This window comes from Pseudonaja textilis, chromosome 6 (genome assembly GCF_049901715.1).
Source record: "Pseudonaja textilis isolate UNSWEBS1 chromosome 6, rPseTex1.2, whole genome shotgun sequence".
Classification (NCBI taxonomy): domain Eukaryota; kingdom Metazoa; phylum Chordata; class Lepidosauria; order Squamata; family Elapidae; genus Pseudonaja; species Pseudonaja textilis.
Window position 1 is genome coordinate 8,636,732 of NC_141995.1, and position 21,732 is coordinate 8,658,463.

The 21,732-nt window shown below is 43.8% G+C and overlaps 1 protein-coding gene across 1 annotated transcript in view; it reads left to right on the plus strand.

The window, feature by feature from the left end:
* FRAS1 (Fraser extracellular matrix complex subunit 1) overlaps window positions 1-21,732 on the plus strand; it is a 393,348-nt gene that overhangs the window by 22,074 nt on the left and 349,542 nt on the right. The window contains exon 2 of the mRNA XM_087935788.1: window positions 1,938-1,969. Coding sequence (XP_087791914.1) covers window positions 1,938-1,969 — 32 coding nt within the window. The remainder of the gene's footprint in view (window positions 1-1,937; window positions 1,970-21,732) is intronic.

Consider the following 21,732-nt stretch of genomic DNA (forward strand, 5'->3'; position numbering starts at 1 on the left):
TCAGTTCTAACTTGAATGATGGGGAAATGGAAGGATTTATAGTCTTTGTAGTCAACTGGTCGTTAGTACTCTCTCTGAGAGTTATTGAGGCCACTTGGGGACCTATCTGTGCCCTCGGGGGTCACCTGAATCAGAGCGTAAATGGGCGTGCAACCTTCAGGGCTGTGTTGTAGACAGGAGTTGGGGGGTTGGGTGGGGTTGGACTAGAAGTCTTCTATGGACCCTTCCAGCTCTAGGATTCTATGACTCTTAAGATGCTGCAAAGTATCCTAAATTATCTCCGGTCTACATATTGTGAAGTCATATCCCACCTATCTTCTGTCTACAACACAGTCCTTTCAGCAGTCCCAAGAAAGCTCCACACCCATTTGCGCACTAATTCAGGTAATCCTGAGGGTACCGATAAATTCCCAAGTGGCCTCAACGACTCTCAGAGAACTAAGGACCAGATGACTACAAGGAATATTAAGCCTTCCATTCCTCACCATTCAGTCAGAACTGAAAAAGCTTCTTGGATGAGAAGTGAAATGTTTTCAAGGGGAAAAAAAAAACCAAGAAAATTCATGTCACTTTGTTCATGTTTATGTTCATACCAATACTTGTTATCTTGTACATGTTTGACAAATAAATAAATAAATGTCACCTTTGAAATGCAGTAACAAAAATAATAGTAACAAAAGTAGTTTTGGTCTCTCTTAAGAGCATTTTTGCATTCTTTTGAAAGTCCAGAAGTTTGATTTCTCGTCCCGCTCCTTATATTTGAGAAATAGGTAGCAAAAATAAAAAATAAAATAAAAAGTGAGGGATACCCACAGTGATTTGTGGGATAAAAATGTCAGGTGTGACTTATTCTGTGTAAAAGATGCCTAGCTTTTAACTTGACATCCCTGATGTCTGTCTCTTTACTTGTAAAATTTTGGAAGATGTACTGAAGCTGTAACATCTAAGAATGCCTACGAGGTAGCCTGAAGACACGTGATTCGTAGCAATGAAGAGCTCCTAATATGTGGCATCAATTTTATTAATGGCCTTGATTACGTGAGAAAATATATAGCCGATGTTGGGGAAATAAAGACTTCTCCCCTTGCCTGGAGAACAACAATATTGCAAGAACTGGCAATTTTTTGGTCTGGTAATTGGATAAAATGATGCAGAACTTCCTTTGTTTTATGAGCCACTTCTCCTGTGCACCAGTAATTCAGAAACATTTCAAAATCGAACAAAAGGACAATTTAGCTTCGCTGATCACATGCCCCCAATGGGCAAAAAAATATGTAGTGATGTACATGGTAGTATAATCCTAAAAAAAAAGATCCGAATTGATGATGTTACCTAGTTTGGGTAATAAAATGCCTGCAAGAAAACAACCAAACTTAGGAGAGCACCAAGGATTTCTCCTTTCAACCCTGAGCTACAGAATAACAGAGTTGGAGGGGACCTTTGGAGGTCATCTAGTCAAACCCTCTGCTAGAGCAGGAAACTTTATACCATTTCAGACAAATGGTTGTCCAATCTCTTTTTTAAAACATTCTCTTTTATCCATCTCAATGGAGCTTGAAAGAAAAAAAGTAGCTGAAAAGCAGGAGAAAGAATCCAGTGCAATTTTTGGACTTCAGCTCCATCCGTCTCTATGATATCTTATCAAAAGGTTTCCAGCTGATGTTGTAGGACAACGTTGGCGAACCCATGCCATGCGTGCCAGAAGTGTCACGCAGAGCCATTTCCTGGCAGCACGTGAGAGGTCGCCCGGAGTGTGATTTGTTTGTTTTTAGATACTTGTTTGTTGTTTTTAGATGCAGCAGATATATAAATGCTTGCAACAAACAGGGCTGCCTTGTCAGGCGAGCCATTAACTCCCCAAGTTTGTATGTCGTACTTCTAATCCAACATTGTTGGTTTTAATGCCTCCTAACCCAGTTTTGTGTCTTTTCTTTCAGGTACATGTTTCTTCCAAGGCTTATCGTTTGAGGTAGGTCAGATTTAATGTTATTTGTGACTTGTTGTGCTAAAATCAAATTAGCTCTGCTTTATTGTGTGGAAAGAAGTTTAACCTTGGCTCCATTTTCTGGACGTTGTGAATCTCTCTGTCCGTCCTTCTCTGAGGTTCCTTTTCAACAGTGGCTTTTGAGAAGATCAGTGAGATGGGGGCACCTCAGGGGTGGGTTTTTACTCCTAGTTCTGTGGGCATGACATGGTGGGCGTGGCTTGGTGGGTGTGGTGTGGCTTGGTGGGCGTGGCAGGGGGAGGATACTGTAAAATCCCCATTCCCTCCTCACCCCAGTAACCTGCTTCCCAGCTCCGTTCTCCTGTGCAGGGCAACCAAAGAAGACCCGGCCAATCAGCTGGGACTCAATGGGAGGCAGAGAATAGATGGGGTTAGCGGGGCCAGTCAGAGGTGGGGTTTGCCGGTTCTCTGAACTACTCAAAATTTCTTCTACCGGTTCTCCAGAACCGATCAGAACCTGCTGAATACCACCTCTGGGGCAGCTGGGGTAGGCACTGCTATTCCCAAATTGCAGACCAAGATTGGGGAAGGGGAGGAACGTTGCAAGTTTTCATTCACGATACCCTGATTTTGATTCCCATGCGAAGATTTTATGGCAATTTTACTTTGGTTGCATTTTATGGCAGAGCGTTTAAACTTAGATTGCAACCCAAAACACACAAAAGGAAGCAGTAACCCCCTTTTGAACATAGTGGAATTCGTACTGAGTTAATTCCTCCGCAATTTCATACAGGTAATCTTTGACTTACAACACCCCGAGTGCAAAGTTTCCGTTGCTAAGCCAGTTAAGGGGATTGCATGCCATTTTAAGACCTTTTTGCCATGGCTGTTAAGCAAATCACCGCAGTTGTTAAGTGAATGGTGTGGTTGTTAAGCAAATTTGGCTTCTCCTATAGCAATAGCAATAGTGCTTAGACTTATATACTGCTTCACAGTGCTTTACAGCCCTCTCTAAGCGGTTTTACAGAGTCAGCCTATTGCCCCCAACAATTTTGGGACCTCATTTTACCGACCTCGGAAGGATGGAAGGCTGAGTCAACCTTGAGCCTGGTGAGATTTGAACTGCCAAATTGCAGGCAGCCGGCAGGCAGCAGAAGTAGCCTGCAGTACTGCACTCTAACCACTGCGCCACAGTGGCTCATTGGCTATGGGCTATGTTTTTTGGAAACTGGCTGGGAAGGTTACAGATGGTGATCACACGACCCGGGACATTGCAACTGTCATAAATACACGCCAGTTGCCCAAGCATCTGAATTTTGAACATATGACTGTGGAGATGGTGCAACAGTCATAAGTGTGAAAACCACCCATAAGTCACTTTTTCAGTGCCACTGTAACTTTCAACAGTCATTAAACAAATGGTTGTAAGTCAAGGACTACCTGTATGATTAAGAACAGGGGTGTCAAACTCAAGGCCTGCATGCCGGATTTGGCCTGTGGGGCAGAGGTGGTCTTCAGCAGGTTCTGACCAGTTCTGGAGGACTGGTAGCGGAAGTTTTGAGTAGTTCGGAGAACTGGCAAATACCACCTCTGACTGGAGATTTTACAATATCCTTCCCCTGCCACGCCCACTAAGCCACACAGCCCACAGAACTGATAGTAAAAAAATTTGAATCCCACCACTGCTATGGGGTGCTTAGATCTGGCTGTGGGACTGCCCTGCAAACAGCGAAGGACTGGCCTGCGATGCCTCTGCCGGTGAAAACAGAGCCCTCCCAAGCTCCATTTTCACTGGTAGAGGGTTGCAGGAGGCCTGTCATGCTTCTGTCAGAGTTTGAATCTGAGGAGGAAGATGAACAGCTGATAGGAAATGGGAGTGTGGCTTGTTGGCTGTGGAGGAAACTGGGGGAAGGGCAAAGTCTGGCTGGACAGAGCAAGGGAGAGAACAAGGGAGAGGGAATTAAGAGGAAGACCCAGGCCCACCCCCTCTTCATCCTAGGGCACGCAGGGAAGAATGGAGAAGGGAGCAATGTGGGTTGCGTGGCTTCGGGGGAGGAAAGGGCCCTGATTCCCTTCCATTAGCCACACCTGGAAATGAATGTTAAAAAGAACCGAATGCTGACTGTAGCAGCTGCTGGTAGCAAATGTGACTTTATCCTGTGTTGTCATTGCTTATCTGTGTTCTTGATATCTTTCCAACCATGCAAGTTTTGCTGTGCCTTCACGCCTGGAATTTTTGCTCCTGCCCTGCCAAACTAGTTACCTCAGTTTGGCTTGATTGGTCTTAAAGTTACAGTTTTTGTTGACCATGTTTTGGACTTGATTCCCTGCAGTTAAAGGCTATTCCTGGGAGAGTTTTTTCTCCAGCCAGAAGGTAACCTGGACATTGTAGTCAAAGTTGGAGCCATTAAAGGGACTCTTATTGATTATCTGACTGTGTTGCCTTTGTGCCACACCCCGGGTCATCACAAGTCCGTTGCAGCCGAAAACAGAGTTAGGGAGCCCTTTTCTATGGCAGAACACTTGGACCACCATAGGTGCCCTGACACAAGTGACGTCGAGCTGGCTACGTCCATCCTGCCCACGCCCAACCCAACCCTCCTGAGGTCAAACCCAACCCTGATCCGGCCCTCAATGAAATTGAGTTTGACACCCCTGATCAAGAATATTCCATCTTAGCAGGATTTGCTGAACTTCAGTCTCTCTAGCTGAGGTGACTTTCTACAAGAACAATTGTTTTTTAATTTCTGTCTGGTGTCATTTGGTTATTTTAGATCTGATTGTAAGCAAACTTTTTTAACCTTATGACATCATGGAATTTCAGGGCCCGAATCCTGTCAAATTGTTCTCTTGAAAACTTTCCCAAACTTTTGCTTAAATTTTCAACTTCTCAGACCGTTGTCTTTTGGGTGTGATGGACTCACGTCAAGGTCACCCTGAACACAAGCTGACACTCATCAGTTATTATTTCAAGGCTTTCTTTTGTAGTTCAAATTGTTGCTGAGTGTTAAAAATAAGAAGAAGTTGCGATTTTTTTTGTCAGTTTTGGCCATGCTTCTAAGTACTTAGGAAAATGCATCATGCATCCAACCTTGGGGAATGAAGCTGTGAAGCACTTGAAGAATGAGTAAAGGCACATTTGAAAATTTCTGCACCCTGGAGATAATAACAAGGAGTGGATTAAATGCCACCTGAGTTCTTATTGTTAGTGCAAATTTACAGTATTTGGGTCATCTTTACTGGCGTTCTGTGCTGGGGAAGCAGAAGATGGATTTAATCCAGCTTCTGCAAATTGGAATTCCAAATTCATCTCTCTCTCTCTTTCTGTGTGTGTGTGTGTGTGTGTGTGTGTGTGTGTGCGTGTGTGTGTGTGTGTGAGAGAGAGAGATCAATAGTGCATGCACAATCTTTTAAAAATACGTGATAGGCATAGGTTTTCTTCCACCATTGTTAGATTTTTAAAAAGATATTTTATTCCCCTCACAAGTTGAGCATTAGCAGCCCTTCAAGATGTCTGGAAGATTGGAGTCCATAAAAAGGATCCATGACAATTTGCCGTGGCCAACTCGCTGCAGGAGCATTCAATGCTGTGTTGGAAGAAACATCCATCTGGTTCAGTTCCAAGTGGGGACACTGGAAACATGGAGGTTGATTGGAAAGAGGGTTTAACGGAGCAGAACCATCAAGTTACATGGTCCTGGTGCAGCTGACCACATGGATTGGAGAGGGAGGGTTATTTATACCCACTCTTGGGCCTTGCCCTTGAGCTTTCTGTTCCTGTGCAAGAAATGTATTCTATTGGTTGCTGTCAGACTCCCATGGGGCTATGCCGGGATCATACCTAAGGTTGTCGGAGTTAAATTCAGCTGAAACTTGGAGGGTGATGATGTAATGAAGAGGCCTGTGTTCTGTGGGCAGTTCCTGTTGTGTCTTAATGGCTTTGTCCTGGTTTGGATTTTGAGTGAGATCCTGAGGCTGAAGGTCTTTTGTCTTGTAGATGGGTTAGGGTTAGGTTATATATTTAAAAGATGTGTGTGTAGAGAATTTATTATGAGCTGTGGTGGTGCAGTGATTAGAGTGCAGTACTGCAGGCTACTTCTGCTGACTGCCAGCTGACTGCAATTTGGCAGTTCGAATCTCACCGGTTTAAGGTTGACTCAGCCTTTCATCCTTCCAAGGTGGGTAAAATGAAGACCCAGATTGTTGAGGGCAATAGGCTGACTCTGTAAACTGCTTAGAGAGGGCTGTAAAGCACTGTAAAGCGGTATATAAGTCTAAGTGCTGTTGGCATTATTTTTTTCTTTTCTTTCAGCCCTCAGCCAAGGTGGATCCTACATCTTAAACTTTAAATTTAATTGACTATTCTTTCCTCTTGTCAGGGCTTTTGTACTCTGTTTTTGTTGTGGTGGTTAGGGTTCAATATATGTTTTTGTTTTGTTGAATTTTGTTTGTTTTACCGTTCTGTATTCTTTACGATAAAGCAATAAACTTATTTAAAAAAAACTGGATATAAACTGTGGCTTTGGGCAAAAAAAATGCCACAAATCACGGTTATGTGATTTTGGGATGCTACAAACAGCCATTAATGTTCTATTGATCACAGAAGAAAAATAAATGCATAGTTTATCCTTTGCAGTGCCTGGGGAAAGCAAGTTCAGTCTCCACCGTGCTGCGGGAGAGTTTGATAAATATAACTTAGAATTTTTCTTTTCAGATCAACATGGCCCCCTCGATACCTGCGGCTACCTCCTGGTTGCTCTAGGCAGCCCTCAATTTACGACCGCAACTGAGCCCAAAATCTCTCTTGCTAAGTGAGACGTTCATTAAGTGAGTTTTGTTCCGTTTTACGACCTTTCTCGGCAGGTTGTGAAGTGGATCACTGCAATTATTATTTTTTTAGATATTTTTTTTTTATTTTTTAATAACAAGCATAAGCATACATAACAAAATAAACATAAACATAACACAAAAAACATAAAAATATCCCTCTTCATAAATTTACATACAGTGCATCGATTGGTTTACCACTTTTTTTTGTGCATCCATTTCCTAGTCACTAGTATAATTATATTACATAATAGCTCATATTATCAATCAATAATTGTATAACCTAATATCATCACTAAAAAAAAAATCATTTATAATTTTGTTAATTCATATTTTAACGAGATAACTATAATTTGCTTAATTTATTTTGCAATAAATCATAAGATCATATCAAATCTACCTTGATAATGCTTTATAAAGATAATATCAAGAATTTTTTTTTTTTTAATGCTAAATCGAATATTCTATCATTCTAATGATAGAATCACTGCAATTATTGAGTCAGCAACCTGGTTGTTAAGTGAATCTGGCTTCCCTATTGACTTTGCTTGTCAGAAGGTCGCAAAAGGGGGATTCACGTGACTCTGGGACACTGGAACCGTCATAAATATGAGTCGGTTGCCAAGCGCCTGTATTGTGATCACGTCACCATGAATATGCTACAACGGTTGTAAGTGTAAAAAATGGTCACAGTTTTCAGTGCCGTTGTAACTTTGGACAGTCACTAAATGAATGGTTGTAAGTCAAGGACTACCTGTATTCGATTCTAAAATAGTTCTGGGATTACCCTTCTCTAGAGGCACACGTTCTCTTTCTCCTTCCAACTTTGACACGGGGCCCTGTAACTCTGCCCTTTACCTCTGACCATAAGGAAAGCTGAGCGCCAAAGAATGGAGGCTTTTGAACTCTGGTGCTGGAGAAGACTCCCGTGAGTCCCTTGGGCTGCAAGGCGATCAGAGGTGGCATTCAGCAGGTTCTGAACAGTTCTGGAGAACTGGTAGGAGAAATATTGAGTAATTTGGAGAACCAGCAAAGACCACCTCTGACTGGCCCTGTCAACCCCATCTATTCTCTGCTTCCCGAGTCCCAGCTGATCGGCTGGGTCTTCTTTGGTTGCCCTGCACAGGAAAACGGAGCTGGAAAATAGGTTAGTGGGATGGGGAGAGAATGGGGATTTTACAGTATCCTTCCCCTGCCATGCCCACCAAGCTACACCCACAGAACCGGTAGTAAAAATGTTTGAATCCCATCACTGATTAGGCGATCAAACCGGTCAATCCTAGAGGGGATCCACCCTGACTGCTCTTTAGAAGGCCAGATCCTGAAGATGAAACTCAAAGACTTTGGCCACCTAATGAGAAGGAAGGACTCGCTGGAGAAGAGCCGAATGCTGGGAAAGATTGAAGGCAAAAGAAGAAGAAGGGGACGGCAGAGAATGAGGGGGCTGGATGGAGTCACTGAAGCAGTCGGCGTGAGCTTAAATGGACTCCAGAAGATGGTAGAGGACAGGAAGGCCCGGAGGAACGTTGTCCATGGGGTCTCGATGGGTTGGATATGACTTCACAGCTAACAACAATGTGGGAAAGCAGAGGGAATTGATTTGCAGCGTGTTGCCTTGGCCGGATGCCTTGGTGGAACGCTGAGGCGGATTCTATGCATTTGTTTCTATTAAAAATAGATTGCGCGGAGCATCATAGTGCTTTAAAGGCTACTGAGAGATCGGCCTACGCTCCATCAACTCTAATAAATTGTATGGCAGATAATTCTCTCCTTCCCATTTTGGCTCGGGAGCATTGCAATATCGCAGGGCCAAAATGAGACATCAGGATGTCACCAATGCCTGCTGAAGGTGTGGTTGATCGTTTCCTGATCCCTTCCTTGTTTTTCTCCAGATTATTAAGTTTGGTGAACTACAAAGAAAAAGACTTGCACAGGGCAGGTGCTGTCAAAAGCATTTCCTCACCAGGATATTCTGTGCCCGTGATTGATTGATTGACTCTCTGCTTAGTGATAAGAGTACTAATGGCTCCAAGGATGACACTGGACTTGAAGGAATAGGTCAGGGGAGTCAAACTCAAGGCCCGGGTGTAGGATCTGGCCTGCAGGGTGCTTAGGTCTGGGCCATGGGCCTGCCCTGGAAACAGCGAAGGACAGGTTTGCAGGGCCTCTGCCAGTGAAAATGGAGCCCGGGAGGGCCAACGTCACTCATTGAGGCTCTGTTTTTGGCCGCAAAGGCCTCCTGCAGCCCTCTGCTAGTGAAAACGGAGCCCAGAAGGGCCACATGCCCTTTTATTCTTCAACCTCAGCAATTTTAAGATGTGTGGACTTCAACTCCCAGAATCCCCTAATCACCCCTGCTGGCTAGGGAATTCTGGAAGTTGAATTCACACATCTTAAAACTTGCTGAAATACCACTTTAAGCTAAAATGCTGTGGAAATGTGAGAGCCTATGACCAGTATTAAAAAACCAAATAGCTGGTTTTATTTTTATTATCTTTATTAATTCCACTAGGGAAGCATATAAAGACTCATAAGATTTTTTTTTTAAAAAAAAAAAGATATTGTGGGCACCAGGGGAAGCTCCTTTTTTATTTGCTGAGGCTTTTTAAGTGTGATCTATCTGTCCCCATTATTATAAACGGCTGCTTTTTAATTGCAGCGTGTTACAGCTTTATCGGGGTCGTATTTTTAATTTTTGTACAGTTATGTCTTTCCTTGGGGCTGTTCTTTTTTATTTTTTTTTAATGAAGAACGGTGTGGAAATTTCTTAAATGAAGCAATAAATAAACAACCAGCTAATACAAATACTGATTGCAACAATTACTGCACAGGCAAAAATCAGCTTTTACACGTGGTTGGACTGTTGGATTCCAAAAGGGGGAACTTTAAGGCAAATTGCAAAAAAAGAAGAAAACCCTGCTGTCATATAGTAGGGAAGATGTGAGAATGGGAGAACCCTGGTTGTCATCATTCTAAACCAGTGTTTCTCTATCTTAGTAAATTTAATATGTGTGGACCAGCTCCCAGAATTCCCCAACCGGCAGTGTTTCTCAGCCTCAGTAATTCTAAGATGTATGGACTTCAACTCCCAGAATTCCCCAACCGGCAGTGTTTCTCAGCCTCAGTAATTCTAAGATGTATGGACTTCAACTCCCAGAATTCCCCAACCGGCAGTGTTTCTCAGCCTCAGTAATTCTAAGATGTATGGACTTCAACTCTCAGAATTCCCCAGCCAGTAGTGTTTCTTAAACTCAGCAACTGTAAATTGGGTGGACTTCAACTCCCAGAATTCCTCAGTCAGCAGTGTTTCTCAGCCTCAGGAACTTGTAAGATGGACTTCAACTCCCAGAATTCCCCAGTCAGCACTGTTTCTCAGCCTTAGGAACTTGTAAGATGGACTTCAACTCCCAGAATTCCTCAGTCAGCCGTGTTTCTCAGCCTCAGCAATTTTAAGATGGACTTCAAGTCCCATCCCAGAATTCCCCAGTCACCAAACTTGATTGCAGGAAATACGACTTCAGCAACAGAGTGGTCAATGCCTGGAATACCCTACCTGACACTATGATTTCTTCCCCCAAACCTCCAAAACTTTAACCTCAGACTGTCTACTATTGACTTTACCCCTTTCCTAAGAGGCTTGTAAGGGGGCGTGCATAAGCCCACCAACGTACCTATCGTCCCTGTCCTAATGTCTCCCTTTTTATTCGTATCCATTTCATGTATTAATAATCATGTTTATTCTTATATCTGTTATTTAACATATGCTTGACAAAATAAATAAATAAATAAATAAAATAGTTGTGGCATGAATTTTGGATACGTGATCATAGGGATGCGGCAGCGGTTGTAAGTGAAAAACGGTCATAAGTCACTTTTTTCAGTGCCATTGTAACCTTGAACCTTGAACTAAATGAAGTGTTCTAAGTTGAGGACTACCTGTATTTCTTAATTTTCGTGCCCTCTGCTTATTTCCAAGGATCCAAGATTCTTGGCAGTTTTCAGAGCTAAACTAGATACTCGTAGCTGTTTGGTTCCTGCATTGTCATACCGAAATGAGCCCATCCGCCTTGAATGATGGCTCCTTGGGAAAAGTTACCGATGTGCATCCACTGAATTTCCCTGAGCTGTTTTGCCTGGTAATGTTGGCTCCGAATTCCCTAAATTGGCCCAGGAGGACAGAAGCAAGCAACTACCATGCCATGAAAGGGATCGATAATAGCTGTAACTTGTGGGCTGTTTGAGTGACACAACTGTTGTTGCTCAGTGGCCAAATTTTCAATGAGCTTGCTTAAGATTCCTTCGCGTTAGAGATAAAAAGGAACAAAACGGCTAAAAAGCTCAAATAGCAAGTCACCAAAGGAAAAAAAAATCAACATTAAAAGAAGGTTAGAACCCAGCTGAATAGCTCCAAACTTCTCTACAGGTAGTCCTTACCACTTACAACCACAATTGAACCTCAAATTTCGTTGCAAAGAGAGACATTTGTTAGGTATGTTTTTGTTTTATTTTTATAGTTTTTCTTATGTATGATTTACACTGAAGATGGCATTTGATTTTGTTGTATGAGGTGCAATGACAATAAAGTACTACTACTACTTCTACTACTTCTACTACTACTACTGTTGTAACTGTATTGCCAAAAACTAGCCCTTCCAGTTTTCGGCAAAACCGGGCTCATAGCAAACCATCACTTCTTTTAATGACCACTGCATTTGTTTTTATGAATGCTGGGTTTGCTTAATGACCACCACAGAAAACATAATAGCACGAACAATAGCGCTTAGACTTATATACTGCTTCACAGTGTAGCCCTCTCTAGACGGTTTACAGAGTCAACTTATTGCCCCCAACAATCTCAGTCCTCATTTTATCCCGTTGGCGGGATTTGAACTGCCAAATTGCAGTAAGCTGGCAGTCAGCAGACATAGCCTGCAGTACTGCACTCTAACCACTGCACCACCATGGCTCAACAGTTAATAAAACGGTTTTATGACTGTCACCCTCTATAGCCATAATGGGGCAGGCTTCATTACAGTTGTATGTTGAGGACTGCTTATGGTTCTAATCAGAATCGCGGCTGCTTCTTTCTGTTCCACCATCTTTCTTTCCTCCGTGGTTGTGGGTGGGCAGCAATGGGAGCACTGCTGGAAAAGAGAATTTCACTGAATTTTCTGAAACTAACATCACACCTGGCACATCATTTTCATAGGATAATGCCGAGATCGGAAAAAGCCAAGATTCTTACAAAAATTAATGAACGTTAAGAAAGAAATTATAGAGGTCTCTGGAGAAATAACAGAGCAGGGACTTTTATAGGCCAGGAAATGTTTAAGTTAGACATTGGTGGAAATGGTTGGTCGGATGAGAAAGAAAGAAAGAAAGAAGAAACAGAGCATAAACCAGTATAATTGCCTGGCTTGCTCCAGAATTAGGGCAATAGTGACGATTTACTTGACTGATCAGAGACGTTTGGGAAAACTTGAAGGTTACGCAAACTACTTTAAGTCTTTCAGTGCTTTTGGCTTTAAAATGAAAAGTAAAAAAGAATTTACAGAATAATACAAAATAACAGAGTTGCAGGGAGCCTGGAGGTCTTCTAGTCCAGCCCACTGGCCAAGTAGGAGACCTTGTACCATTCCAGACAAATGGCTATCTAATCTCTTCTTGAAAATCTCCAGGGATGGAGCTTTTTCCAAAAGCTACTGGACTTTCTTTGTTTTTGTTTGAAGACGTTTCGCTTCTCATCTCAGAAGCTTCTTCAGTTCAGTTCTTCTCCAGTTGAGAACTGAAGAAGCATCTGGGATGAGAAGCGAAACTTCTTCAAAGAAAAAAAGTCCAGTTGTCTTTTGAAAAATCACCTTTGGGACAGCAATGACCTGGATGAGTGAGAATCTCCGTTTACCTTCTTCAGTGATGGAGCATCTGTAATTTCTGAAGGCGAGCCATTCCACTGATTAATTGTCCTCAATGTCAGGAAATTTCTCCTCAGTTCTAAGTTAGATCTCTTTTTGATGAGTTTCCATCCATTGCTTCTCATCTCGCCCTCAGCAGGGGGTCAACCTCTTTGGAGACTAGATTGATTCCCTCTTCTCTGAGACAGCCTCTCAATGCCAAGCAGTTTGGAGAACTATATTGTCTTTTAAATGCCAATGGTTGATGTCTTCTCTAGTTAGTGTCAACTCTGAAGCGAACCTGTCTGAAGCCATCTTTTGCTGCCTCATAGTTGCCACGAATTCTGAAGGGGGGAAGGAAGGAGGAAATAGGTAGACTGGCTAGCAGTCAAAACAAAAAGCTTTCTTGTGGAAACCAAGGTCATCCCAACAGGTGGCAGCTGAAGGAGGATGGGGAGTAACCAAGAAGCCCGCCAGCTACCTTAATTGGACAATGTGAGCTCTGTGACATGTGGGGAGGGAAACATTTGTTCTTTTAATTAGGCTGAAGTGAATGGGAAAGTGCAGGCTTGCAGGAGGTGAGTTGGAATGCCTCTGCGCCTGCGCAAAGTGTGTGTTTGGCATGCACGCACGCAAAGTGTGTGCACGCACGCAAAGCGTGCCCACCAAGCCACACTTACCAAACTAGTGGTAAAACATTTTGAATCCCACCACTGGTGTGCATGTGCTTGACTTGCTCACGCAAGTCAAGTTCCACACACGTGTGTGCGCCAGCCTGCCATTCGTGCAAGTTGAGCTGCCTGTGTGTGGCAGCCAGCTGCTCATGCGGCCCAGTTTCGAATAGGTCAATGGTCCGGTACTGGGCTGCTGGCCTAGCGGTTGGGGCCTCCTGATCTAGTTAACCGTGGAAACCTGATGACAATGGGACATGATGAATCTCTAGCCATTTAGGCCCTTCGTCTCATTTCTGGAAGCTGCCGATTCCGCTGCGAAGTGTCAGGGAGGAAAAAAAATAGCTCCTGAAATTGAGATGTCACAATAACATTGACAATATGGCAGAGCATAAAAATTTCATGTGTATAAGGAACCAGACAGTGTGACCTTCTCTGCAAGAAACCTGCTACATCTCATTGATCAGAGAGGAGTAACGCTGTTAATGGGGACTTCAGCAGGTTTTATTATGTGGCCACCTCTTTCCCTTTCCATAATTTACCTACCTTATGAAGAAATTTGGCTCTCCAAGCCAGAACTGAGCTTTTGAGCAATCTGACTGTGATAATGGAGAGCTGATTCCTCCCCCCCGTTGTATAAATTATGTAGAAAGAGTATAGATGTTCAAACCCTGGCAAAGGCTTGATATGTTTGGATTCCAACTCCGATCTGTCTGGCATGTATAGTTGTGGTGAGCTTTAGAAAAGGGGGAAAACTTGAACTGTTTGTATAATTTGATTTGTGGTCTAGGAGGAAGATGGAAGTTCATTTCTCCTGCTGAAATTCATTTATCCAGGAATGGAATAAGCCGACCCACAATTAGAGTGAGAGGGATGTTGGAGTCTTAGTGGGCGACCAGTTAAATATGAGCCAGCAGTGTGGAGCAGCAGCGAAAAAAGCCAATGCAATTCTAAGTTGCATTAACAGAGGGATACAATCAAGATCAAGTGAGGTAGTAATACCACTCTATAAATCCTTAGTAAGGCGACACCTAGAGTATTGCATCCACCTTTGGTCACTGTACTATAAAAAAGATGTTGAGACTCTAGGAAAGGAAAGAGAAGTGAAATCAGGATGATGAGTAGATTGGACACTAAAACATATGAAGAATGGTTACAGGAACTGTAATGCATGGCTAGTCTAGGGAAGAGGAGGACCAGGGGAGACAGGATAGCAGTCTTCCAGTATATGAGGGGCTGCCACAGAGCGGAGGAAGGGGTCAAGCTATTTTCTAAAGCGCCCGAAAGACAGACAAGGAATAATGGATGGAAACTGATCAAGGAGAGATTCAACCTGGAAATAAGGAGAAACTTTCTGACAGGGAGAACAATCAACCCATGGAAGAGAAGTTGCCCTCGGAAGTTGTGGGAGCGCCATCACTTGAGACCTTCAAGAAGAGATTGGACTCCCATCTGTCAGAAATGGTGCAGGGTCTCCTGCTTGCGCAAGGGGTTGGACTAGATGACCTACAAGGTCCCTTCCAACTCTGATTATTTGTTATCTGTTAGAGTGTATTAATTGCATGTTTATATTTCAAACAGTACTCAATTTACAACCATTCATTTAATGATGGTTCAAAGTTACAGCAGTACTGGAAAAGGTGGCTTACGACCAAAGGTGGGCTGCTACGGGTTTGCACAAGTTCGGGCGATCCTCTAGTTAAGATTCTGTGCTGTTGGGTGAACTGATAAATCCCACTCCTGGCTGGCCCTGCCCACCCCACCCAGCCCCTCCCAGGGGTCCCCACGCGGCCTGTTTTTGGATACCAGGTAAACACAAGGCCCGTGTCGAGGCTCGGGCAGGGTGAAAAACGGGTCTCCCTGAGGCTCTGGAACACCAGAAATGGGCCCGATTCCATTCTCCGGAGAGCCTCGACATCCTGGGGGAGGCCGTTTTTGTCCTCCCGGAGGCTCGAAAAAAGTCTCCGGAGCCCAGGGAGGGCAGAAACGCCCCGCCCCCACAGTGGTGCAGGAGGCTGACTAGGCCATGGCCACCATGGCCACGCCCACCCAGCAACCAGACAGAGAACCGGTTGTTGAAATTTTAGAAGCCCACCCCCTGCTTGCAACTGTCCTTGTGCCTCCAATCGTTGCAGCATCCTCATGGTAATGCAGTCAGAATTTGGGCCCTTGGCAACCAGCATGTATTTATGAAGATGTCAGGAACCCAGATAAGCCTCGGAGTTCTGTGCACAACCTCCCTTTTTAAACACTGTGTTCCCAGCTGCAGCTAATGCAGGGAATCAGGGCCCTTTCCTTCCCCGTAAGCCACGCAACTCACGTTGCTCCCTTCTCCCTTCCTCCCTGCATGCCCTAGGATGAAGAGGGGGTGGGCCTGGGCCTTCCTCTGAATTCCCTCTGCCTTGCTCTACCTCTCCCCTGCTCTGCCTAGACGGACTTTGCCCTTCCCCAGTTTCTTCCAGAGCCAACAGAGCCACGCTCCCACTCCCTGTCAGCTTCTCAGCCTCCCCATCGGCTCTGCGTGCCACCAGTTTGCCATCCCGGGTATAGAGTCTCCTGCTTGAGCAGGGAGGGGGTTGGACTAGAAGACCTTCAGTGTCCCTTTCTATTCTGTTGTTCTGTTCTGAGAAAGAAAGTACTGCTGATTTTGAACCTAGCGATGCATGCACATTTTATCGTTTTTTTCCTTGTTTTCTTTTACTTTCCCAGTTCTCCCCAACAACCTATTTAGGCTGAGGAAAAAAAAAACCTGGTGAAGCTTGAAATGGCTGGAAAGAAAACAAGACCAGACAGATAATAATTCCTCCCTGCAGATCTCACTGATGAGTTGCAGGGAGGGAGATGACCTTAATTACCAGGGATGTGGTATCCAGATAGGATGGTTCAAGAGCTGGAATTTGTTGTGACACAGAATAATCGGTGTCTGTGAAAAGAGAAATTGCTTTCAAGTTTGAGAAGGTTCTTGAGAAATTTCTGCAAATCCTGATGAGCAAGGAAGGTTAATTGATTGATTGACTTAATTGTTCCCTTTTTTAAATCAATTATTGATATATTTGCTATAGTTTCATACTACCCAGGTGAGTCACGACTCCAGACAGCTTACACAAAAATTAAAAATAAAATAAAAACAAGGAGAAAATAGGAGAAAAACAGAAAAAAAAAACCCAAAGAGTGCTGCCCTTCTATCAATCCTACAGGTGAAACCAGCCTAGAACCTCCTCATGCATGCTAGTATCGATCGCCCTCAACTTACGGCCAAAACTGAGCCCCAAATTTCTGTTGCTAAGCAAGGCGATTAAGTAATTTGGCCCCATTTTACGATCTTTCTTGCCCTAGTCGTTAAGTGAATCATTGAAGTTGTTAAGTCAGTAACCCAGTTGTTCAGTGAAACTGACTTCCCCATTTGACATTGCTTGTCAGAAGGTCGCAAAAATTGATCACACGAACCCAGGACACTGCAGCTGTCATAAATATGAGTCAGTTGCCAAGCGGCTGAATTTTGATCTTGTGACCCTGAGGATGCCGCAACAGTCGTAAGTGTGAAAAACGGTCATAAGTTCACTTTTTTCAGTGCTGTTAAAAATTTAAATTGTTGTTATGCATTGATTTTAGGGGCATAAACGGTGTGTGTGTGTGTGTGTGTGTGTGTGTGTGTATACACAACCTATACCCACTCCTTCTCATGAAGAACATGCTATCTCACCTGGGCAAGGCAAAAGTCTTTACCAAATTAGACCTTGGAGTAGCAAACTACCGAGTCCGCATCAGGGAGGGAGATGAATGGAAAAAAGCATTCAACTGTCACCTAGGGCAGTGGTCGCCAACCAGTGGGCCAGGGACCACTTGTAGTCTGCAAGAAAATTTTGGCGGTCGGCAGAGATATGTCACTCCCAAAGCATCCCCCAAAGCAATTAATCCAGGCTGTGCGGGAACACAAGGCTTGTGTCGCTTGCATTGCGAACAACATGAGGTTAGTGAGGGGAGGGGGGAAGGGCTGGAGGGGGGCAACTTGCCCCACTCTCCCCACATGCCTGGCCTGGCCATCGGGCTGTTTCTTTCCGCTTTTTCCTTCTTTTTCTTTTGGCTACAAGCAAGGAAAGCAGCAAAAATCTTTCTTTCTCTTCCCCAAACTTTGCCAGAAATGGGTCTTTGGGACCCTGCAAAGCATCCTGCTCCAAGAGGCTGCGCCGGCGTGACAAGTCTCACAAAGAGCTGCCAGAAGGCAAGAGCAGCTAAGACAAAAGGGACGACTCGGGAGTAAGGCTTGGAAGTGATTGCCCCTCCCATAAGGTATAAAGTAAGTGCAAAGGTAGAGAAACCTTTGCAGGAAGCAACGTCGTTTGCTCTGATCGGTTTGGAATCTGGAAGCTCCGTGGTGAATTTGTTCTCTGTTCGGTTATGAAGGACTAATTGGGACTTTAGTCATTGGCAGCACTTCAAGTCAGATAAGGTGCATTCTTATCAAACATCTCCCGAAGAACTTTGGCTGACATCCCTGGGACTAATTATAACCAGTTAACACTCATTCAGGGCTGTGAAAGATGATAATTCACCGTCATTGAACTAAAATAAAAGGGTTTTGGATTTTATAATGTGTTTGTTGGTGTCTTAGGAAACCTTGGCTAGTACACTATTCTCCAAAGCCCCTGAGGCAGGACAAGAAGTGATGGATAGGAACTAAGCAAGCAGAAAACCAACCCACAACTAAGGAAAAATGCCCTGAGACTTAAAACAATTAACCAGTGGAACTACTTGCCTCCAGAAGTTGCTCCAATATTGGAGGTTTTAAGAAGAGATTAAGGGATTAAGTTCCATTTTCAATTCCTCAAGGAGTACTGCCATTTTAAACACTTTTAAACAACCACCTGATTGATTTTAATTCAAACCACTAAAAATCCAACACCCCAAATTCCAAAAATCACCAAGTAATTCAAAACTGCTTCTTCTTGCTTCTTTCTTCCACTTTTCCTTTCCGGGGGCTCTGTTATCTTTTAACAGAGTTTCAGTTTGTTAAATACTATTGTCTGCAATAGTACTGGGTTTCCTGCTCAAGCAGAGCGGGTAGGATTAGAGGACCTCTAAGGTCCCTTCCAACTCTGTTTTTCTGCGGCATTCTGGTCTTCTAAACCAGGGGTCCCCAACCACCGGGCCCCGGACCGGTACTGGTCTGTGGATCATTTTCTATCGGGCTGCCGGTACTTGGGTGCCGCCATCTTGTTTCGACGGCGCTTGAGAAAATGCTTCCGGGTGAGCTTATCGGTTGTCGGTTGGAAAGCGGCGTTTGGGTGCTGAAGGAATCCTCGCGCCTTAGTTTCATTGAAGAGGGTGGGGCGGCTTCGAACGAAGAGCCGTCCAGATGGTGGTGGAGTCTCGCGTTACTCAGGAGGAGATTAAGAAAGAGCCCGAAAAGCCCATCAACCGCGAGAAGGTACAAAGGAGGACTTGTGGCGAGGAGAAGTGGGGGATGGCTGGCTGGCCGGTCGCTCAGCTCGCCTTGCCTTGGTCGTGCGTGCTGATGCCGGTACCGGTCCGTGGATCATTTTGTACCAGGCCATAAAGAATTAATAATCATGAAACTGGCCCTTGGTACAAAAAAGGTTGGGGACCACTGTTCTAAACGCTTTGGCTGTAATCATGCCTCTCTCTCCTTCTAGGGAATTCTGACTGCATGGTTGAGCATGTTATTGCAAGTTCTTTGTGGCTGGGCGGAGGTCCTTGTAGGTCAGTCTAATGGTTGGTCCCTGTTTTGCCTGCCCGTTGAAGCAATGCTGGGCTTTGGAACGAAGGCACTTAGGTTTATGAAGGCATTTCCACCCCCCTCTCCTTAGCCTGTGAATCTGTAACTAGATGCAAGAATGGCAGCCAAGCATAGAACTTTTCTGATTAAACACACGCCAAGTCTCAACTAACTTTGTTAGTCTTTCATAAAAATATGTAAAAAAAAAAATTCCATTGAGAAGAAATAACTTCATGTCTCCAGTAGAGAAAAGTAGCAAACAAAATAACATATTCAACAGAGGTGGCATTCAGCCGGTTCTGACTGGTTCTAGAGAACTGGTAGTGGAAATTTTGAGTAGTTCGGAGAACCGGCAAATTCCATCTCTGACTGGCCCTGCCAACCTCACCTCTTCTCTGCCTCCCATCGAGTCCCAGCTGATCAGCTCGATCTTCTTTGGTTGCCCTGCACAGGAGAACGGAGCTGGAAAGCAGGTTAGTGGGGTGGGGAGGGAAGGGGGATTTTGCAGCATCCTTCCCCTACCACTCCCACTAAGCCACACCCACTAAGCCACGCCCACAGAACCGGTAGTAAAAAAATTTGAATCCCATCATTGCCATTCAAAGAACTACCAACTTAAACCAACCAACAGTCTCCAAGAGTCCCAAGTGTGTTTTTTTCCAAGAGGCAACGGGACTTTCTGGTTTTTCTCTGAAGACGTTTTGCTTCTCATCCAAGGAAGCTTCTTCAGCTCTGACTGGATGATGGGGAATGATTCCGCCAGAACTGAAGAAGCTTCTTGGATGAGAAGCGAAACGTCCTCCCAGAAAAAAACAGAAAGTCCAGTTGCCTCTTGAAAAAAGGCACATTTGGGACATTAAACAACCGTGTTACTAACTTAACAACTGCAGTGATTCACTTAACAAGTGTGGCAAGAAAGGTCATAAAACGGGGCAAAAGTCACTTAACAAATGTCTCACTTAGCAACATAAATTCTGGGCTCAAGTATGGTCATAAGTCGACGACCACCTGTACACAGCAAATCTTTAGCAACAAAAATTTTGGGCTCAATTGTGGTTGTAAGTTGAGGAATACTTTTAGATGTCTTAATTTTATTTAGAGCATGCCGTGACTTTAAAGATGAAAATAAATCACAATAAAATAATACAGGCAGAACTCATATTCATAAAGCTCCCCTTGTTTTTTTTTTTGCAGTGAAGAAAGTTTTTAATGCAAATGCGGTATCTTCTTTTGGCAAATGTTTTTCATTTCAGGAGGGATTGAGTATCTGTGTACTCTGTAGTATATTGTGTTAAGATCTTCATAAGAAGAAGAACTCGGGAAGAAAATATTTTTCAAACAACGCTGTGCGTCTAAAAAGAAATCACGATAAGAATAATTTAAATTTGCCACAACTGACAGGAACATTTCTCTTTTGAGGGCATGAAGGAGAGAGATGGAAATTGAGATTTTCCAGTTATTTCAGAGTCATCTCGGCTTTTAATCAGAAGAGAATTGGTTTCTGGATTAAGGCACAAAAATTTGAATGTCTTGTAATAGTTCCATTTTATTTGACAAGATACGATAGTACTCTCAATGAAAAAAATCAATGTGTCATCCTTTTAAAGGAAGACTGGAACAGATAACTTCTGCCTTTTTTTTTTTAATGCTCAGCAACAGCTAAATTTTGGGACTGGCAGGGTTTATTCAAATAATTTTAGACTACTGAAATTCTGAAGATCTCATGATGTTCTAAAAGTTAATAAATCCTGGTAATCTTTTGTTTGTCCTTCCAGGTTTCTCTCTGATGCCCATGACTTTGTCATAGTGATATAGCATTTAGATTAGAACATGTTGAACAGTGTGTTGTCTGGGTATGAATATCTTTGTTAAACAATAATTAAAATTACATCCTTCATTAAATTAATATTGATTCTGCAATCTTCTCCAATCTAGTTCTGTCACAAGGAACGGAGGTTTAATCATCCGAGCTTTCGAACTCACGCTGGTGCTCATTCTTAAGGAACCTCTCTCTATCAGAATGTATCACATTCTGGTAGAAAGAACTTAGGTTAGAAGGTTAGAAGCAGGGGTGGGATTCAAAAATCCCAATAACCAATCCTCTGCCCAGTTGCTGGGTGGGAGTGGCCTACCAGAACTTCCCTCGCGCCTTTGGGAGGGCAAAAAAAAGGCCTCCCCGGGCTCCGGAAGCCCTCCGGAATCCAGAACCCGGCCCGTTTTAGGACTTCTGGAACTTCAAGGAAGGCCATTTTTCGCCCTCCCAGAACCCTTCAGTTCAGATCCTGCACTTACCTGCGTCCAAAATAGGCTGCGTAAAGACTCCTGGGAGGGGTGGGGTAGGCGGGGCCAGCTGGTCAGTTCAACTACCAGTTTGGTGAATCAGATGTAAGTTTAACATCCGGTTCACCCAAACCAGCCCGAACCGGCTGAATCCCACCCCTGTGTTAGAAAACTAACCTTCTGGTCCCGGTAACCGATCCAGATTGAATCCTGCAACGTGTATATTTGCTTCATTCGTGACATTTATTTATGGTCAGAAGTGCTCGACCTCATCAAAAGCCAAGGTCGGCCCATATTCTGTTGGCTATGGGAAATTCCACAGAAGTAATCTGTAGGGCCAACACGACAGGATCACCCTCTTTTGGTGCTGGAAGTAATCCA